The sequence below is a fragment of the Gasterosteus aculeatus genome, chromosome 4, assembly GCF_964276395.1.
Source record: "Gasterosteus aculeatus chromosome 4, fGasAcu3.hap1.1, whole genome shotgun sequence".
Classification (NCBI taxonomy): domain Eukaryota; kingdom Metazoa; phylum Chordata; class Actinopteri; order Perciformes; family Gasterosteidae; genus Gasterosteus; species Gasterosteus aculeatus.
In genome coordinates, this window is record NC_135691.1 from 1,809,733 (window position 1) to 1,825,814 (window position 16,082).

Sequence of the window (16,082 nt, forward strand, 5' to 3'; positions counted from 1 at the left end):
GGAGCGTTTGGGGGTCGTGTTGCTTTACAGTGGGCGGTCGATGATGTCATAGATCACCTGAGGCCCCTAACAGGCCACAGGTGATCTATGGAGCCCAATACGGCTGAACATGCCGGCATCAGTGTGGCTACAACACCTCAGAGAGGAAGGAGGGAATATTTGCTGGTGTCTGATCATCTGCAGACATGATGCAAACTCTCACTACATTGCAGATGGGTTTCGCCCCTCAAAGGGTTCTTGGCTGTTGTGATTGAACAATAAAAATAATGACTTCATAACTAAAACACCGTTTTGAGGCAACCATCTTCAATGTACACTTTATTTACATCACTCATGTACATTTACTGCTGGGAGTTGAGGGGTATCGCGTCACATTCAATTACCTCCAAAACAATTGCAATTTCACTGATGCCACTAAACTAAACTAAATAATGATACCGAGTAAACTCCATCAAATGCTTCCACGTCCTGTGAACTTCACTAATTCAAATACTTGGGCAATAGTTAAGAAGCATTTAAAATAAATTCCCTGCTCTTCAGAATCGTGAACATCTCAATACCAAACCGTAACATCTCACAAGCAGCTTAACAAGAAACTAAACGGCTTCGATCCGATTTGACTTGAAACAAAAACAAAGCAAACTGATTTTTAAGCTCGAGTTTAAACGTGTTGTGTTGGTTCTGTTCATTCTGAGAAGATGTTAAACAGAGGTTGAATAAAGTATGGTTAGAATGTAACATAATGAATACTTTAATCCGACTAAATGGCATTTCAGAACTAAGAGAATCTCAGTTTACACCAAACCGTTTAATGATAAAGTGCGTTAAGAGAACATGGGGAGGATAAATCAAATAAATTACACACAAATATGCAGCTGCATCTGAAAACGAAACCTGGGCATCAAAACATCTTTTACAAATCTTCAGCCCAACTCAAAAGGAAACAATGAAGTTGTCAGAGGACGGGAAAGTGCGCGCGGCCTCGTCGGCCGGACACTCGCGGGGGAAACGTCACGAGACGTCCTGCTGCTCCTCAGGCCACGAACTTGTTCTTGGTTGTGGAGCCGCTCTTGGTGGCCGTGTCGGCGTGCGACTGGTATCCGATGATCACTTTCTGCGGCACGCCTAACCTCTCTTTATACACGCGCCTGGAAAGGGGGAAAAACTAAATGTTAACCATATTTTGCCCGGATGGATTTTTATCTCGAGGTCTGGAAAGGTCTCGTGAAAGGGACCGTCTACAAAAACTACATTTTCACACATTCTTGACTGACAGAAAGTGATCTTCCGGTCACCCTATGTGCGTGATGGCCTCTTTGTTCTCGTATTCTGTGGTCCAGACCGCTATCTTATCCCCTTTGGCTCGGACGTTGATGACGGCGCCGCACACGTCGTCGCTGTGGTCGTCGAACGCCTCGCCCACCAGACACAAGAGCTGCGGGAACAACGGACATCGGTTCAGAGAGTCTACCGGCGCGCGGTCGGGGCATTTGACCCAAGGTGTTACCCCATCGACTTAAACCGCGTCCCGGGGGCCCCTTACGAAGCAATAACGCCGGAGGACCGAACGTACCGTCTCCAACCAGAAGCGATCCAGGTCCGCTCTCCGCTGCTGCTTCGACAGCGTTATCAGCCAGCGGCCGCCTCGGCGGTTCCTCGCGTCCTCCCACATGGGCTCGATGCCGTCCTTCACCCACAGCAAAGGTCAAAGGTCAAAGCTCACAACACCAGGAATCCCTGCCCCCACCCCCAAGTCTTTCTCGGGGCTTCAACCAGTCAGTTCCCCTTTAGATCAGCATACAGGAGTAAATATCCCCTCGCCGCTAATTACATCAGTTAACTTGAATTATTGCTCCAAACTCAATGCAGATCTATATTGCAACTGTACTTATTGATTAGACTGTTCGCCTTCGGCTGGTAGATTCGTGGCCAGTTACCGTCCAACAAAGAGCAGCTTACATGGTTCCTGATGGATATTTCAAAAGGCATTTATTGTTAGACGCGTGTGTTGAACTATAAAAACAGATTATTTGTCTCAAAGCAGGACATTATATTATGGTCTGTTTTTGAGGGATCATTTCCACAAAAGAAAAAAAGAAATGATCCGAGTGATCAAAGTCTGCTCTGATTTAATTAAAAAGAAAGGTTTTTAACAAATGACTTCAGCGTCCCTCCAAAGAATAACTGAACTGTTCCGAAATCAGTGCAAATATTGGCTTTAGTGAGTTATAACAGTAACTTGCCACAATTTCAAAGGGTATTTCCCGTTTGAATATTTACTTTCTGTCCGTTATTTGTTCAAGTTTCTCAACATGTGAACACGTTCAAGCTTCACCACATGAAGAAAGTGAACGTCACCGCTGGGAACATCAGCAGGACCTCACGTGCGGTCGGCGCCGCGGTGACTGAGCAGCGTGCACAGGGACCAACGACTACACAACGAGTGTCGGACCGGCCGCACCTACAGGGGGAAGCTGAGAAAACAAGACATTATGCATCAAAAGACGGCGATGAACGCTCACCTTGAACAGCGAGTAGTCGCAGCCGGACATCAGGTTACTGGACAGCTGAATGTGATTGTACAATCTGCAAAAGGGGGTTGAGATATTTTATGTGCAAAACTGTCCATAACGTCATCGTCTCGTCGTGTCCTACAGGATTATTGTGTTGAATTGACTCGAGACGCGGAGCAGCGGCGTTGGGATACTTACGCCCAGAAGTCCTCCACGGTGTCAAACTTGGAGATGAGGCGCAGGTTGGCCTGCCACGTTTTGCTTTTGTCGTTCTTGAAAAACCAGAGAGCCCACCTGCGGACGAAGAGACGCGTTGGCACAAACCAGCTGCCCCGCGTGACCCCCCACTCGATGCTGCCGCCGCTCGCCGACGGCTCGTTTCACGGGTAAGAGATTCACTCGTTTCCGATGAAACCGGAGAACGGCGAGCCGAGCGGAGACGCACCTGCTCAGAGATGAAAAGGTGAGGTGGTCTTACTTGTTTTGTAGTGGATGCTTGATGCACGACTCGGGACTCATAATCTTTTGAATGATTGTTTCACAGGTTTCCTTTTCAGGATTAGCAGGAAGGGAAGTCGACAACTGGGAAGCAAAAACAAGACTTACTTCAAAATAAATGTCTGAACTATCATGTCCCAGCTGTAAATTGTCATTTTTAATTATTGAACTGTTTAAGTTCAATAGTAATATAAATTTCCGTGCAGGACACGGTCTTTTGACCACAACCTCTTAATACTTTACATCAGTCCGTGACCTCATTCTTCTTTAGCTGGTCAGTAGTAGTTTACAACAGCACTAGTTTGACCAACCAAAGATACTAGCAGACTTTAACTAATGACAGCTGGGTCATATATTTTTAGATGAATCATTTTGTTAATAGAAGATCTTGCGCGTATATTAATTCATAAAAGTGCTCCACACCAAATATTCTGGTTTCTGGAAATGAAATAGGAGCCAGCGGTTATGAATCAAAACGTAATGGCGCCAGACTGCATTGGAATAAAGTTAATTAAAATCATGCAAAAGCAAACTTTATCAAAAGCAACAGGTGTAGTAGGACGAGAACAATCCCACGTGCATAGGACGTGACTTTAGGGACGCCACCATTCGTAACCGCGTTGCACTTTGCAGACGGTCCCTGCGCCTCACCGCCGGCCACTGGTTAGAATGGGATTTGAGTCTGAACGTGCGGACGGCTCGCCAACTTCACCCAAACTTAACGTGCGTGTGTTTCTCCGCGCCGTTAAGCGGCGGCGACGTCATCCACGCCGGGCGGGAAGGCAGCGACGTAACGCCGCGAACCGGACGCCTTTAAAAGCCTCCCAACCCGGGCGGCGGTTCCCCGTCAGAGGGGCGCGGGTCGGGCACTCACCAGCAGCGCGGTCGCCATCTTCCGGAGGTCGCGCTGCGCGTGCCCGACGCGCCTTAAAGTACCCCGGCCGCGCCACCTGGTCCTCTGCACGACGCATGCGCAACCCGGAGCGCCGCACGCGCGCGTCTACCTGCGCGGTGAGACGCACATATGCATGCATGCAAGTGAGGTGCACACATAAAGTACTTAGTGTACATGTGAGCAATATCCTTCACTTTCCTTTGTGGTCTAGGAAACAATAAAACTAGATGTGGTCCGAATGAAACCAGTGATTCTCAACTGGTGGGTCCCGTTTTTAGTGGGTCGTGGGCCTTTGCCTGGGAAAATAAGAATTAGAATTAACAGCTGGCTCTTTTGTTTATTTCATTAAACTTGTTTTTGTGTTGCCATACGTATTCTGTCTCCATACCATCTCAGGTTCAAACTGCACCACATTTTCAATAAATAAATGTGAGAAGGTGAGAATGTTCCTCGATGTGGGTGGCGGCTTGTCGTTAAGGGGTGATGGTGAGAACCACTGAATTAAACAACACGAAGCGTAGCAGACGCGTTCACTTCTTAACCACGTGTTGATGAACGTCTCACGGGGTGAACACATGAACAGGAAGTTATGCCGATCATGTGATTACATCTCCTACTCTACGCTACCGCAAAAAGGTTCATTTCAGTTTAATACATCCCTTATTTAGGGATTTATTCAAAACAGTTGAACTTGAATAGTTGTTTGTATTTATTGGTATTCATAATTCATCATATTGTGTATATTCTAATGTGATATTTGGTATCTGGGTAAACATAAGAATAAGGAGCGAATAAGGTAACTTATGAGAGACTTCACATGTTATGTTCTCTTTACGTCAGTCTTCAAATGAGCAAGAAAGAAAAGCAGAAAATAAATTATTTTTCAAAGAAATGTATTGACACCGTTTCAAACATGCATTCTGCAGTTAATGAAAATAATGTTTTAATCCTGAAAGTTCAGTCTAACAAAACAAGTCCAGATAAATCAATCAAGTGCAGAGTCTGGAAGGAGCTTGTTGGAAGGCCGGATGTGGAGGTCCAGGTTTGAGGCACTTCAGAAGGTCAGCACTGCGCGGATGCTGCAGACAAAAAGAAACAGTCAATAAACAGAACAACCACCAACAAAAACAGTCAAGAGGGCTTCACTAACAAAGACAGAGACACAATAGTTGTCTTACCTCTTTCCGGCACGCATGAGGTCGAATCCCTCGTTGATCTTCTCAAACGGCAGCGTGTGGGTCACGAACTCGTCCACCTTCAGCTTCTTGTTCATGTAGTCCTCCACCAGCTTAGGAACGCTCTCCACGCTCTTCCATCCTGGGGGGGGGGTGAAATGACAATTTACAGAATACGACCTGTTAAGTAGGAGAAAACAGCGGGGCACCGACTCTAAGTAATAAGTAAAAACAATATACGAACACACATCTCACTCAGACCAGTTATTAAAGGGAAGCTCTAGTTGAACTTCTTCTCAAAAACTTTTGCCTCGTGAACTTGAAGCCAAAAACCAACCGATTACCCGGAGTTGACATTTGGACGAGGCTTTGAAGGTGCACGAAAGTGGAAAGTGCGAATCAAGGAAAACCGCGGAAAGACCACATTACGCCCCTTAAAACACGCCATTAGGTATCACCTCCGAAGGCGGTGCCCTTCCACACCCGGCCCGTCACCAGCTGGAACGGCCTGGTGGAGATCTCCTGCCCGGCTGCGGCCACGCCGATGATGACGCTCTCCCCCCATCCCTTGTGGCACGCCTCCAGAGCGGCTCTCTGAAACAAAGACCGCCTTCGTTCCAATTTTCTACGACAACGCGAATCAATGAAAACGTTTCGCACCTACGAAGCGCCTCACCATGATTTGCACGTTTCCAGTGCACTCAAAAGAGTAGTCCACGCCGCCGTCGGTCATCTCCACCAGCACCTCCTGGATGGGCTTGCTGTGGTCCTTCGGGTTCACGAACTCGGTGCCTCCAAACTCCTTTGCTTTCTCAAACTTGTCGGGGTTGATGTCCACGCCGATGATCCTGGTGGCGCCGGCCTCCTTGCAGCCCATGATAACAGCCAAGCCGATGGCGCCGAGGCCGAACACGGCGCACGTGGAACCGGCCTCAACCTGATGCAACAGCAAAGGCATGTGAGGACTGCTTTTGACTGGGTGACATTTTTGAACGCACTACATGGAACGTCTCTTTTTAATCTTATTGTATCTGCAAAGACAGACCAGTAAATGATTTTTGGTTTCATTTCTAATTAAATGTGAACATTATGAAGAAAACAAAAAGACAACGGCAACTTGGGAGGCAGACACCATCGGCGACGCCGCCCTTTCACATCGGATCTGCCTGATTAATAAGGGTGACCCACTTCAGGGTGAAGATGACAAACAATGACTAAATATTCATTTCATCCTTTGGGCAACAAACGTATTATTCTCAGCAAGCTTCAAACTATGACGCTTCAGAAACAATAAATAGAATTTAGATTCACGTTTCCGTTTTCTTCTCTAATATGACGATACGAAAAAAGAAATAGAAAAACCGCCCAGTCCTTTTGGTAAAAACTGCAATAATGTTCCACTTTAGCAGGACTGACAGTCTGTGCTCTTTCACGTGGTGTTCTGGGTCATCTGATAATAAAGATGTGTGTGCGTTGAGGTTTACAATCTTGATGATCATCTACTTCCGAGGTTGACTACCAGCACTTTGGTTTTGCACAGAGACACCCACTCAAGTTTATCTTCCAACTCTATATCGCTGCTCTGAAGATGAAAACCTTTGAGTCAACTCGGTTTCCCGTTTGCAAACGTGAAATGTGCCGTTTCGATGATTTTACACCGGTGTCGAGTATTAATTCTTCCGACAGGCCCATTTACATCTCATGTTTTCAAAATCCGGCACCACGGAATTCCTAATTTACCGGCTCTGGTCGGCGGCCCGTGACAACCCACCTTGGCGGTGTTCAGAGCGGCACCGTACCCCGTGGAAATGCCGCAGCCGAGCAGGCACACTCTGTCCAGCCGAGCCGCCGGGTTCACCTTGGCCAGGGAGATGTCGGCCACCACGGTGTACTCGGAGAAGGTGCTGGTCCCCATGAAGTGGAACACTTGCTTTCCCTTGCAAGTGAAGCGAGAGGTGCTGTCGGGGAGCAGTCCGCGGCCCTGGGTTACTCTGCCGGGGGGGAAACACAGGGAAAGATTTCTTTTCATATGCGTGTGTGTGATGACTTTAATGCGCACTTTAATGCGATTCAAACTAATGATGAGTGAGCTTTGATGTGGTTGCCCTGGGGTGGGGCACCTGAGGCTCGGAGTTCTGAAGGAATACCCCACACATTTAAATGCATATATATATATATATATATATATATATTTTTTTTTTCTGTATCGTCCAGGCAGTCTTTTATGAATTCGCCTGACAGCATTACCTAATCTTCTGGCAAAGGTTGGTCTTGGGATTTTTGCAGAATTTGCATTCACCGCACTGTGGCACGTACAGCAGGACGACGGCATCGCCTTGGTCAACGACAATTGAGAACAGTTAGAAATCACAACAACACACTTATTCACAACAAATTTAAATATCGCGTCTGGCAGATCCTTACCGGCCTTGAACTTGGTGACACCCTCGCCGACGCTCTCCACTGTCCCAGCACCCTCGTGGCCCAAGATGACGGGGAAGAGCCCCTCGGGGTCACTGCCGCTCAGGGTGTAGGCGTCTGTATGACACACACCGGTGGCAAAGATCTGAGAGGACGTTAAGGACAGAAATAAGCGTCATCATCGTCACGTCTTATAATAAAGACTGGTTCCTAAAAAATATAATAAAGGAGAACACAGAAGCTGGACACAATCTCATTAGTATGGAAGCCCATTTCTGCTTAGAAAGTCAAAATGATGACTTCAGATGTGCACATGCTCCTTGCAGCTGGTTGTTGACATCACTACTGTCAGGTGTCAATTTGACTGTCTCAAGTCATCATTTTGATCATTTATCTCATCATCTCGACTTTCTAACCGTTTTTTTTCAGTGGCAGAACAGGCTTCCATACATTAGCATCCATGCCAGGCACGCACGCTTTGTTTTACCTTGACGCGGACTTCATGGGCCTTGGGTGGAGCAACCTCCACCTCCTCAATGGAGAAAGGCTTACCAGCTTCCCAAGCGACAGCCGCCTTGCACTTGATCACCTGAGCGCAAAAAAAGAAAAACAGTCCCTTTTCTTCATGGGTTCTCATTATTCTGAACTGCACAATTTGCATTGTTTGAGGCCGCAGACTTCTGAGGGCGTGTCGTTGCCATGACAACAAGTGCAAACCGACGTCAGCCTAAACTGGCTTGGCTGAATTAAAACGGGAAGGCCGGCCGCACTAATCACACGTCGGCGTTTTCTTTCTGAATCGATTACAACCACCAACAGTCTATACGTCCCGAGGGCGGAAACGCGCGGTCACGTGTTTAATAAACAGAGACCGCAAACACGAGGCGGCGGCTGCGAGTGAGACCGGAAGTGCCTCAGCAAGGTGCCACTGCCGCGGCGCGCGCTTCCGCACTCCGGGCGCGCGCGCGTGGGAGAGAAATTAAAATTGCACTTTGGGACTGAACTGTATCCACTGTATCCTGGTAGCAGTGACCTTTAGCTTTAGCATGAACGCAAATGAAAACCAACGTTTTCTTTCGGCTTCGGAGTGTGTGTGTGTGTGTGTGTGTGTGTGTTTGTGGGGGGGTCGCGTGGGGGGCTACGAGTTCTACTTAAAATAACTAACGTTAGGTAGTTCTCACGTTCTCAACTCGTCCGAATTAAGCCCGGGACACGGTGGCAGAGATTTTCAGCAGCTGAAACAAAGAGTCCCAGAGTCCCGTTTAGGAGCGCGGCGACTATTTCAACGTGTTCGTAAAACGCGGGTTGTGAGAACGTCGCGTTTCAATGCTGCGCGTTCACGAACGGTGCAGACAACGTGCTTTAAAATGTGCGTGGCGCGTTCAGTGGGAGATGGACCTACTTTTCCAGCCGTCTCCATGTTCACGTCCAGGCGGGGGGGAGAAGGCGGGGCGCTGCCGTAAAGGAGTCAAGGTCTCTGGACCAATCAGAGAGGAGGCACGTGCGGGGGGAACCGGGACAGCGAGCTGCCTCGAGCGGTTCGCTTTTATAGCATTTTAATCAACTGATCCGGAAAAATGTAGAAATAAAACTCAAATGTATCTTATATTTAGTATGCCTTGCGATTAAAGATTATTTAAATAAAATGCTAGTTAATTAAAAAAGTCCCCTTTACATTAATATGGAAATATTGTAATGATTTACTGGGAATAAGTAAAATGCACTGTTAATGAACACAATACTGTATTTTGAGCCACTATTGGCTCCTAAACTTGATCCTTTCTGATGATAAAACTACAGTGAGTGTAGTTGTGTACAGAACGGTCTTTCTTTGGAATCGACCCTCATCCCTTCACACACAGTTGTGTAGAGTTGGGTTATCGAGCTAAATAGAAAGTTAACGTGCATCTTCAATTTGTACCGTTTATCCCTTAGCCTTCCATTTTATACTGTAGTTAGATTATAAATTGGATGTTTTTTTTGGTCTTGTCTATTGTCTCATTGGCCTACTGTCTGATTTTATGCTCAACAGTCATGTCAAACTCTGTGTATGTCTAACATATTTTGGCAAGAAACGTTCCTGATTGAGTTTAAAATATTCCAAAAATATGTGGTCCCTTTGCCTTCTTTGGATGCCACTTGAACATCTACAACCAAGACCTAATAAATTAAACAAAGACGGTTACAAAGCACCGTTTAATCAAGCCCTTCAACCAAAAATGTGACAACATTCTGCTTAGGACCTTAGAAAACAATGGGTATTAAAATGTTCTCCGATAACTGTATACAAAGCAATAGAATGCACGAGGTGTGAGAATGTAGCACTTAAAATACGTCACAGTACAAACACATCTCACGGCCACACATGTGGAGAAATCAGGACGGGACAGATGCACCTGTACACAGAGTGACATCAGGCCGAAGGGTCCTTGAGTTACACACCAACATACGTATCAACCTTTGAAAGAATAAATCAGCCGTCACACATTCAATGGCACAAAAAAATAAAAACAAGGAGGGGAAAATCCATCGGATTCAAATAGAGGCAGTGTCTATATTGTGAGTCCAACAGGTCAGGCACTGCCGTTTGGCGTGTTTGTAGCCCAAGATGGAGATGAGACCACCCCAGCAGGTTATCTCGCGCCTGTAAGCACAAAAAAAAGGAAGGTTACCTTCACACCAGGACAACAAGTAGTACTTGAAGATTGAAAAAGGGACAAACCTCTGAATCCACGTCCTCCTCCACCTCCTCTTCCTCTGAAACCTCCTCCACCTCGCCCGCCTCCGAATCCTCCACCCCGGCCGCCTCCACCGCGGCCACCACCGAAGCTTCCACCGCGGCCGCCGCGAAAACCGCCTTGAAAAAGGATGAATCGTAAGCAAAGCAGCGTGAAAAAAACAACTCCGACGAGCTGAGACACAAAGGAACCAACACACTCCTCAGGCAAGTGAAACGGACAGCGACGGTCAGCTCGGTGGCCATGATGGAGAAGCATCAGAGAATGAGGTTTGAGAGAGAAAGTTTGGTCACCTCCGCGGCCGCCTCCTCTTCCCCCTCGGCCTCCCCTCGGAGGACCCTTCTCCCCTGGCGGCCTCGGGAGGAACCTCTGCAGAGGGAGCAGCTTCATGGGATCTATATAAAACTGAGAGAGACATAACGTTAAAAGGAAGAAAAAAAAGGCACTGAAATGCACTTGTGTGAAAGTAAAGACGTTGTTCAAACCTTCTGCAGTTTCTTAAATGAAGATGCCTTCATGTTTTCAGAGAGTTTGACTGAAAAGTACTGCACGGGTAGGTTAAGGAATCAACGAGAAGCTGCGGAGCTGCAATGACGACAATTCATTCCGCAGAGGGTGAAAACAGAAAGGATACGAATTCCCGCAGCTGGCCGAATATCTCATCCACCTTCCCGATCTGCTCCTTGTTCTCCAGGTACACCGGGGCGTTGAAGTAGGGCACTTTGTTCTCCTCGGTCGTGCACTTGCACACGAGGTCATCTTCACACGGATGCACAAACTCTCCCACAGCTGCACAAACACAAACACAAACACACACACACAGACCCTTAATTCACAGAACACGCATGTCTCAGCATCCTCTCGGCGGTGCCGTTTTTTTGCGGATCTTACCGACGACATATTCCGGAGGACCGTAGTCTTGTTGCCGGAAACCACCTCGTCCGCCGCCGCGTCCAAATCCGCCGCCTCCACCTCTGCCTCCTCCGTACCCTCCGCCTCCGCCTCGGCCTCCACCGCCCCGGCTAAAGCCTCCGCCTCCCCGGCCTCCTCGGCCCCCTCGCCCACCGCCCCCTCGGAAAGACATGACTCTGTGAAGAAACCTCCGCGAGGGGCACAAAGAGGGGAAATAAGCGACGCGTAGAACAGCGTGGCACGAGGCTAAGCTAACGGCTAGCGAGGATTCAGCGGCACTGCACAAGTTGTAGCTAATGCTATGTCACAGCTAATGCTAGCTCGTCTTGCTCATCTAAAACACTTCAGCCACATTTTCCACCGCAAAAGAACGCGTAACGTGTTTACTTCAACCTACATACTTAGACTAGAGTCTAGAACTTTATGTACGCGCAGTTTAAGCAGATTACTCACAAAGTTGATCGCCTCTCAGCAGCTATTTACGAAGAGCGGCTTCCACGCGATGACAACACGTGTGACCAAGAGCTGCCGTAAAGGCGTTCACCAGTATCGCGGAGTGTCGTAAATCCCCGCCCCGCCTCCTCCGCCCACGTCGTGTTTAAAGGAGCAGGCAGTCGGCAGGAGGGTACAGCATCATTACTTTACACACAGTCTTTCCATAACACACGTCAGTTGGTCGGACTCTGTGTTTACCAACAATTTGATCTTTTGTTGCATAACAGGCAAATCCATTAGGCCCCTTCCAAGGATGTCAACGCCTGGTCAGGTAAGGACATAACGTCCCACTTAATCTGCAATATATTTAGATTAATGTCTAAACCCTGGCGGTTGATGTGGTGGCCTGTAGCCAGCAGTGTGATGTTCAACCCAATTTAGCTTCTCATACGTGGCTTAAAACAAGAAATTAGCCTAAAAATAGCCCCCCAACCACGCCCCAAGGAGAAGGGTCCCGTGGCTTTAAAGTGGCTTTAAAGAAACGGCAGCACCGGAAAGCGGCCCCACCACCAAGAAGCGAACACCGACCTGTCCTTATTCCCCCACAGGTGATCCGGTGCAAGGCGGCTGTGGCGTGGGGCCCCGGTAGGCCTCTGACCATTGAGGAGGTGCAGGTGGCTCCACCTAAGACCCACGAAGTGCGCATCAAGGTCAGCTGCTCATCCCGAGTTGGTCTGCAATGCAACTTTAAAATTAAATTATGACTGAATGGGAAGAGTTAAAAGGGATATTGTGGGGGGGGGAAAGCTCGCTCAAATAGATGTCACTTCCACTTTTGACTTTCCTCACAGGCTCACTTCCTGTCTTTCGGTTTGCTTTTGACCTATAGAAACTGTCGCTTGACTGTGTGTTCGTGCAGGTGATTGCCACGAGCGTGTGCCGCGCAGACTGGGCGTACCTGTACGCGGCCGGGACGGGCACCAAGCTGCGGCCGTTCCCGTTGGTTCTCGGCCACGAGGCCGCCGGGGTCGTGGAGAGCATCGGCCCTGCGGTCGACAGATTCTCACCGGGTGAATTGTAACAGCTCAGCAAGCAAAAAAACGAGCCGCCGGGCCGCGACGTGTGACTCTGACTGAGGAAGTCTGTCTGTCTGTCTGTCTGTCTGTCTGGCTGTTTCCACAGGTGACCGAGTCATTCCTCTTTTTCAGCCAAACTGCGGGAAACAAGATCGACGTTGCACCGCTGAAACCGTCCAGCGCCGGAAGGACTGGTGACCATGACTCCGTTCACACTCGTCACTGTTGCTTTTGTGGTGTTTGGACGACTCACTGCTCCCATTTCCACTGCACTTTGCGGCTTTTAGGGCGAACGCACAGGTGGGCGTGATGGCCTATGGCACAAGCAGGATATCTTGCAAGAGCCAACAAGTGTACCAATACCTGGGGGTAGCTTCTTTTTCCCAATACACGGTGGTCTCCGACGCCTCGCTCGCCAAAATAAGAGACAGCGTGCCGCTGGACAAAGTGTGTCTCCTGGGCTGTGGCGTCTCCACCGGCTACGGTGCTGCCAGGAATGTGTGCAAGGTAAGAGGGTACAGACCCAGAGGACGCTTTGGATCACCACCTCCTCACCAACTATATTACATTACATTACATTACATGTCATTTAGCTGACGCTTTTATCCAAAGCGACGTACAATAAGTGCATTCAACCATAGGGTATATATATATATTATATGATCTAAACATTTGATCTAAACATTTGGGTTTTTTAGTAGTTTGTTTTGCATATAAGATGGATAAAGAGATTAAAAGTCAGTAGAAAAGATAGTTGTTTCTGATGATAATTTGTTCTTTCAAATACTATTGCTATTTTGAAAACCAAAGCTCAGTAAAAGATCATTTCTTTTTAATCAGGGTGAAAAACACTTGACAAAACGTAAGCTCTGAGCCACCTTCACGCGCCCCGCAGGTGGAAAAAGGTTCCCGCTGTGCCGTGTTCGGGCTCGGCGCCGTCGGCCTGGCGGCCGTCATGGGCTGCCGGGCCGCCGGGGCCGAGCGGATCATCGCCGTGGACTACAACCCGGACCTGTTTGACACGGCCCGGCTGCTCGGAGCCACCGACTGCGTCAACCCCAAAGACCACAGCGAGCCCGTCCAGAGGGTCCTAACGCAAATGACCCGGGGGGGGGTGGACTACGCTATGGAGTGTGCCGGGAGTCCATTTTTCATGGTGGGTTTCCTCTAGTACCGCTCAGCGCGGTGGAGATGTGTTTTGAGAGGAGCATTGATTAAGACAACGGGTCCTTCGTGTGGCGTCAGGGTGCTGCGCTGGAGTCTACGTCAGGCGGCGGCGGCACCTGCGCCATCGTCGGGTGGACGGAGGCGGACGCGGTGGAGGCGGTGAGCGTCAGCGCTGAAAGCATCCTGATGGGACGCACCTTGAAGGGGACTTATTTCGGAGGTGAATTTCAGAAGCAAGTTTGTTTGTTCATGCAAAATAAAAATAAAAATCTCGCGAAAACGCTTAAATTTAGATCGGCTGCTGAATTTCTGGGCCTTTCTGATTTGTGCTTAGTGTCGATGGTTAAAATGCCAATCGCAAGTCTTCCACAGCCTCACGTCACCAGAAAAAAGTAAGAAGCCGCAAATGTTGTAAACCTTTACTCGTTTCATGACGCAAGAATCAATCGACATCTAACCAGTTTCATTGAACTGGTTAATGAAACTGGTTAGTGGAGGTTTTAATCAAGAATAAAGCACACAAAAGAGAAGTGGCAGGTAGCAAATATGATGATAGATTTATATATTACACACACACTGACACCGGATGCGGCCTGTTATCTGGATCCTCAGTTATGAAACACAGGAAATGTGGGTCCACCGGCAGCGGCGCACTTTGACATCTGATCGCACTGCAGATCTAATAATCTAATATTATGTAACTGCTTCAAAGGGGAATTCTTTTCAGCATTTATTGTCACGTGATGCTAAAAAACATGAAAAGGCAAAGAGAAAAATGGCTTGTTAATGTTTTGCTCCATCGAGGGCCAACGAGGACTCTGTTTCCTTCTACAGATTGGGAGGGCGTGGAGGGCGTGGAGGACCTGCTGGACAAATACGAGAAGAAACAGCTGAAGCTGGATGAGTTCATCACCCACAACCTCCAGCTGGAGCAAATCAATAAGGCCTTTGATTATGTGAATTGTCGGAAAAGGTGAGAAGTGTCTTTTTTCATAAATGTCTTTGTGGACGCGTGACTGTGGCGCCCTGTTGTGACTCACAGCGCGGCCGCTGCGTCGCTTGGGCTGCGACTAGACGACTTGTACGAGTACGTGAGGGTAACCACGTGTTGGCTGGCCTCACGACAGTGTAGACAAAGGTCTAAAACGCCACCAAAGTGCTTCTCTGTGGCTGGAACAATTCCAATTTAATGTTATTCCCACACAATAATGTTTGAAAAAGAAAGGACACGTCCTTGGGATTTGATCAATTCATTGGAAAAGTTACTAACAATATGTCTTCTTTCTTTTTAGCATCCGCACTGTAATCCGTCTGTGGGAAGGGGAGGCTACACAAACACCTGCTGCCCTGTAAGATCAAGCGTACACGTCCTTAAATGAAAAAAAGTGTTTGTGACAAAGGAAAACGTGATATCAGGAGTTCTTTAATGTAGTGTTTGAATTGTATATCTCTTCTTCTCATCTCTTCTTAATGTTTGTTTAATCTAAAATAAAGTTCTTATTGGTTTGACTGTTTTGAGTGCATTTACCCAATACGGGTCAAAATGACCCGCAACATAATTAACGTATTTCTTTCTCAAAATAATACAAGTGTTAAGAGGACGAGCACTGAAATGAGCAGCATGGCCACTAGAGGGCACACGTACGTCGTGTAAAAGCTTCTGGGTGTTCTCCATCCAACTTTAAAAACGCGTTTGTCTTCTCCAAAGGATTTAGTATTTTCACTCAGACTGCTGGACTACTTTCTTTTTGTTTATCACAGACTTTTAAAACATGCTCACTGTAATTGTGTGAAATAATTGTTGATTAAATTCTATACGGCGTCTGCAGACAATGAATCTCTTTAGTGCTTCTGGTGGAGATCTTAATATATCATTACATCCCTTTGTGTAAAAGATGGGGCAAAGACACAGGAAACAAATGGCTGAATCTGTCGTCAGCCACGCAGAAGTATCGGCTTCATGTGGTCAAGCTTACCAAATTTCGTCCGTGGTAATATTATATATTGATTTAACGGGGAGAGGGGCAGGAATGACAGTTGTGGGCTGTCAAGTCAGAAGACAAAAGGGTGTTTGGGAAATGCCTCCTCGCCGAAGAGCTGAAATAGCTGTCGAAGGAATTTGTTTTATTGAAGTTCCGTTCGGATCAGATGAAAACCTTTTGGCAGTTGCCTCTGCTTTTCCATCTTTGTTTTAAATGGAAAATAAATTGGTACTCGTCCTCTTTTCTGGGTCTCCTTTGCCTGCGTGCCAT

At 47.6% G+C, this 16,082-nt stretch overlaps 4 protein-coding genes across 6 annotated transcripts; 1 reads left to right on the plus strand and 3 right to left on the minus strand.

Moving 5' to 3' along the window:
- Positions 1-305: 305 nt before the first annotated feature.
- Positions 306-4,035, minus strand: eif4ea (eukaryotic translation initiation factor 4ea). 2 transcript variants are annotated; one of them, XM_040173942.2, is made up of 7 exons: positions 3,886-4,035; positions 2,992-3,095; positions 2,712-2,807; positions 2,523-2,586; positions 1,574-1,687; positions 1,296-1,435; positions 306-1,148 (listed from the first exon to the last, which is right to left on the minus strand). In XM_040173942.2, exons 1-7 carry the CDS (start codon positions 3,901-3,903, stop codon positions 1,034-1,036), a joined length of 651 nt encoding a protein of 216 aa, XP_040029876.1. In that variant the 5' UTR covers positions 3,904-4,035; the 3' UTR covers positions 306-1,033. The 2 variants fall into 2 exon arrangements, with proteins under 2 accessions (XP_040029876.1, XP_040029877.1); XM_040173943.2 differs by having other exon boundaries at positions 1,275-1,435.
- A 747-nt stretch (positions 4,036-4,782) lies between these two features.
- Positions 4,783-9,023, minus strand: LOC120817579 (alcohol dehydrogenase class-3). The gene is made up of 9 exons (XM_040173945.2): positions 8,905-9,023; positions 7,990-8,091; positions 7,506-7,647; positions 7,329-7,416; positions 6,853-7,072; positions 5,758-6,018; positions 5,540-5,675; positions 5,085-5,223; positions 4,783-4,985 (listed from the first exon to the last, which is right to left on the minus strand). Exons 1-9 carry the CDS (start codon positions 8,920-8,922, stop codon positions 4,961-4,963), a joined length of 1,131 nt encoding a protein of 376 aa, XP_040029879.2. The 5' UTR covers positions 8,923-9,023; the 3' UTR covers positions 4,783-4,960.
- A 661-nt stretch (positions 9,024-9,684) lies between these two features.
- Positions 9,685-11,729, minus strand: gar1 (GAR1 homolog, ribonucleoprotein). Of its 2 annotated transcripts, none has more exons than XM_040173947.2 (7): positions 11,606-11,729; positions 11,132-11,340; positions 10,875-11,029; positions 10,726-10,785; positions 10,534-10,645; positions 10,225-10,359; positions 9,685-10,146 (listed from the first exon to the last, which is right to left on the minus strand). In XM_040173947.2, the coding sequence occupies exons 2-7, from the start codon at positions 11,322-11,324 to the stop codon at positions 10,136-10,138; spliced, it is 666 nt and encodes a 221-aa protein (XP_040029881.1). In that variant the 5' UTR covers positions 11,325-11,340; positions 11,606-11,729; the 3' UTR covers positions 9,685-10,135. The 2 variants fall into 2 exon arrangements, with proteins under 2 accessions (XP_040029881.1, XP_077958139.1); XM_078102013.1 differs by having other exon boundaries at positions 11,132-11,328; positions 11,606-11,691.
- An 11-nt stretch (positions 11,730-11,740) lies between these two features.
- On the plus strand, positions 11,741-15,341 carry LOC120817577 (alcohol dehydrogenase class-3). The gene is made up of 9 exons (XM_040173944.2): positions 11,741-11,918; positions 12,196-12,297; positions 12,507-12,657; positions 12,770-12,857; positions 12,951-13,170; positions 13,559-13,819; positions 13,909-14,050; positions 14,665-14,803; positions 15,123-15,341. Exons 1-9 carry the CDS (start codon positions 11,901-11,903, stop codon positions 15,181-15,183), a joined length of 1,182 nt encoding a protein of 393 aa, XP_040029878.2. The 5' UTR covers positions 11,741-11,900; the 3' UTR covers positions 15,184-15,341.
- The last annotated feature ends 741 nt before the right edge of the window (positions 15,342-16,082 follow it).

What these genes read in the sequence shown, in the direction of transcription:
- eif4ea (XM_040173942.2), bottom strand. An exon ending in GCGACTACTCGCTGTTCAAG is followed by an intron (nt 1,688 to 2,522) that starts GTGAGCGTTCAT and finishes CTGTGGGTGAAG; the next exon opens with GACGGCATCGAGCCCATGTG. An exon ending in ATCGCTTCTGGTTGGAGACG is followed by an intron (nt 1,436 to 1,573) that starts GTACGTTCGGTC and finishes TTGTTCCCGCAG; the next exon opens with CTCTTGTGTCTGGTGGGCGA.
- LOC120817579 (XM_040173945.2), bottom strand. An exon ending in CCCATGAAGTCCGCGTCAAG is followed by an intron (nt 7,648 to 7,989) that starts GTAAAACAAAGC and finishes ACGTCCTCTCAG; the next exon opens with ATCTTTGCCACCGGTGTGTG. An exon ending in CCGCTCTGAACACCGCCAAG is followed by an intron (nt 6,019 to 6,852) that starts GTGGGTTGTCAC and finishes CTGTTGCATCAG; the next exon opens with GTTGAGGCCGGTTCCACGTG.
- gar1 (XM_040173947.2), bottom strand. Translation starts at nt 11,324, where the DNA reads ATGTCTTTCCGAGGGGGCGGTGGGCGAGGGGGCCGAGGAGGCCGGGGA. An exon ending in TCGGCCAGCTGCGGGAATTC is followed by an intron (nt 10,786 to 10,874) that starts GTATCCTTTCTG and finishes CTACCCGTGCAG; the next exon opens with TACTTTTCAGTCAAACTCTC. An exon ending in CATTTAAGAAACTGCAGAAG is followed by an intron (nt 10,646 to 10,725) that starts GTTTGAACAACG and finishes TGTCTCTCTCAG; the next exon opens with TTTTATATAGATCCCATGAA.
- LOC120817577 (XM_040173944.2), top strand. An exon ending in CTGCCAGGAATGTGTGCAAG is followed by an intron (nt 13,171 to 13,558) that starts GTAAGAGGGTAC and finishes CGCGCCCCGCAG; the next exon opens with GTGGAAAAAGGTTCCCGCTG. An exon ending in GAAGGGGACTTATTTCGGAG is followed by an intron (nt 14,051 to 14,664) that starts GTGAATTTCAGA and finishes TTCCTTCTACAG; the next exon opens with ATTGGGAGGGCGTGGAGGGC.